At 39.6% G+C, this 1,004-nt stretch overlaps 1 protein-coding gene across 1 annotated transcript in view; it reads right to left on the bottom strand.

Annotated features, from left to right (window-relative positions):
- Positions 1-168, bottom strand: part of LOC112404600 (nuclear RNA export factor 2-like) — a gene marked incomplete at its 5' end in the record, with an annotated part of 5,497 nt that extends 5,329 nt beyond the window's left edge. Inside the window, one exon of the mRNA XM_024752639.1 lies at positions 66-168. Coding sequence (XP_024608407.1) covers positions 66-168 — 103 coding nt within the window. The remainder of the gene's footprint in view (positions 1-65) is intronic.
- Positions 169-1,004: the final 836 nt, after the last annotated feature.

The raw sequence follows: 1,004 nt of genomic DNA, 5'->3' as shown, positions 1-1,004 counted from the left end.
ATCAGAAGCCAACAGACCCTGCTGAACCAGGTCTCTCTCTCCTCCTTCCCTGTGCACACGTCTGGGTTCGGCATCCTTTCTTACGTCCACTGGAGTGAAGGGGACACTGCAATGGCTCTGGATTAACTTCATTAGCCATGTCCTGTCATACTTTATCCCATAAGGAATCTAAGGATGAAAAGAAGCGATGGGAGAGAGGACAGACAACAGGGAATATAGGCTTGAGGACGAACATTTTCCTGTTCTTTTCCGGCCTTCTACTAAGCTTTAAAGGGCTTCTAAAGAAGGGTCCACTGGCATGATTTCTTATGGGTGTGCATAATATGGATTTCCTAAATACTCTTTCTCTCCAGTCAAACTCTCTTCCAAATAATCAAGGTGTCAGAGATGATCTTCCTTTTATAAATTTCCAGGAGATCCTACCCAGTGCAGACACAGCTTGCCCCTCAGACAAGGTCTCCAGAGGCTCAACCCTCTTTTTTCTCAAGATTGCTTTGGCAATTTCGGGTCTTTTGTGGTTCCATATAAATTTTTGATTCTTGGTTCTAGTTCTGTGAAAAATGGCATGGGTATATGATGGGGAATGCATTAAATCTGTAGATTACTTTGGGAAGTATGGACATTTTAACAATATTAATGCTTCCAATCCAACAGCATGGGATATCTTTCCATTTCTTTGTTCATCTTCAGTTTCCTGCATCAGTGTTTCATAGTTTTCAGATAGGGCTTTCACCTCCCTGGTTAGGTTTACTCCTAGGTGTTTTATTTTTTTCAATGTGATTTTAAATGGAGTTTAAAAAAAATTTCTGTTGGTGATATTTCACTATTAGTGTATAGAAATGCAACAGATTTCTGTATGTTAATCTTGGATCCTGAACGTTTGCTTAATTCATTCATTAGTTCTAATAGTTTTTGGGTGGAGGCTTTAAAACTTTCTATACAAAGTATCATGTCATCCGCAAATAGTAACAGTTTTACCTTGTCCTTTCCAGTGTGGGTACCTT

Source organism: Neophocaena asiaeorientalis, unplaced genomic scaffold (genome assembly GCF_003031525.2).
Source record: "Neophocaena asiaeorientalis asiaeorientalis breed wild unplaced genomic scaffold, Neophocaena_asiaeorientalis_V1.1 scaffold995, whole genome shotgun sequence".
Classification (NCBI taxonomy): domain Eukaryota; kingdom Metazoa; phylum Chordata; class Mammalia; order Artiodactyla; family Phocoenidae; genus Neophocaena; species Neophocaena asiaeorientalis.
This window is presented reverse-complemented; position numbering and strand designations above follow the sequence as displayed.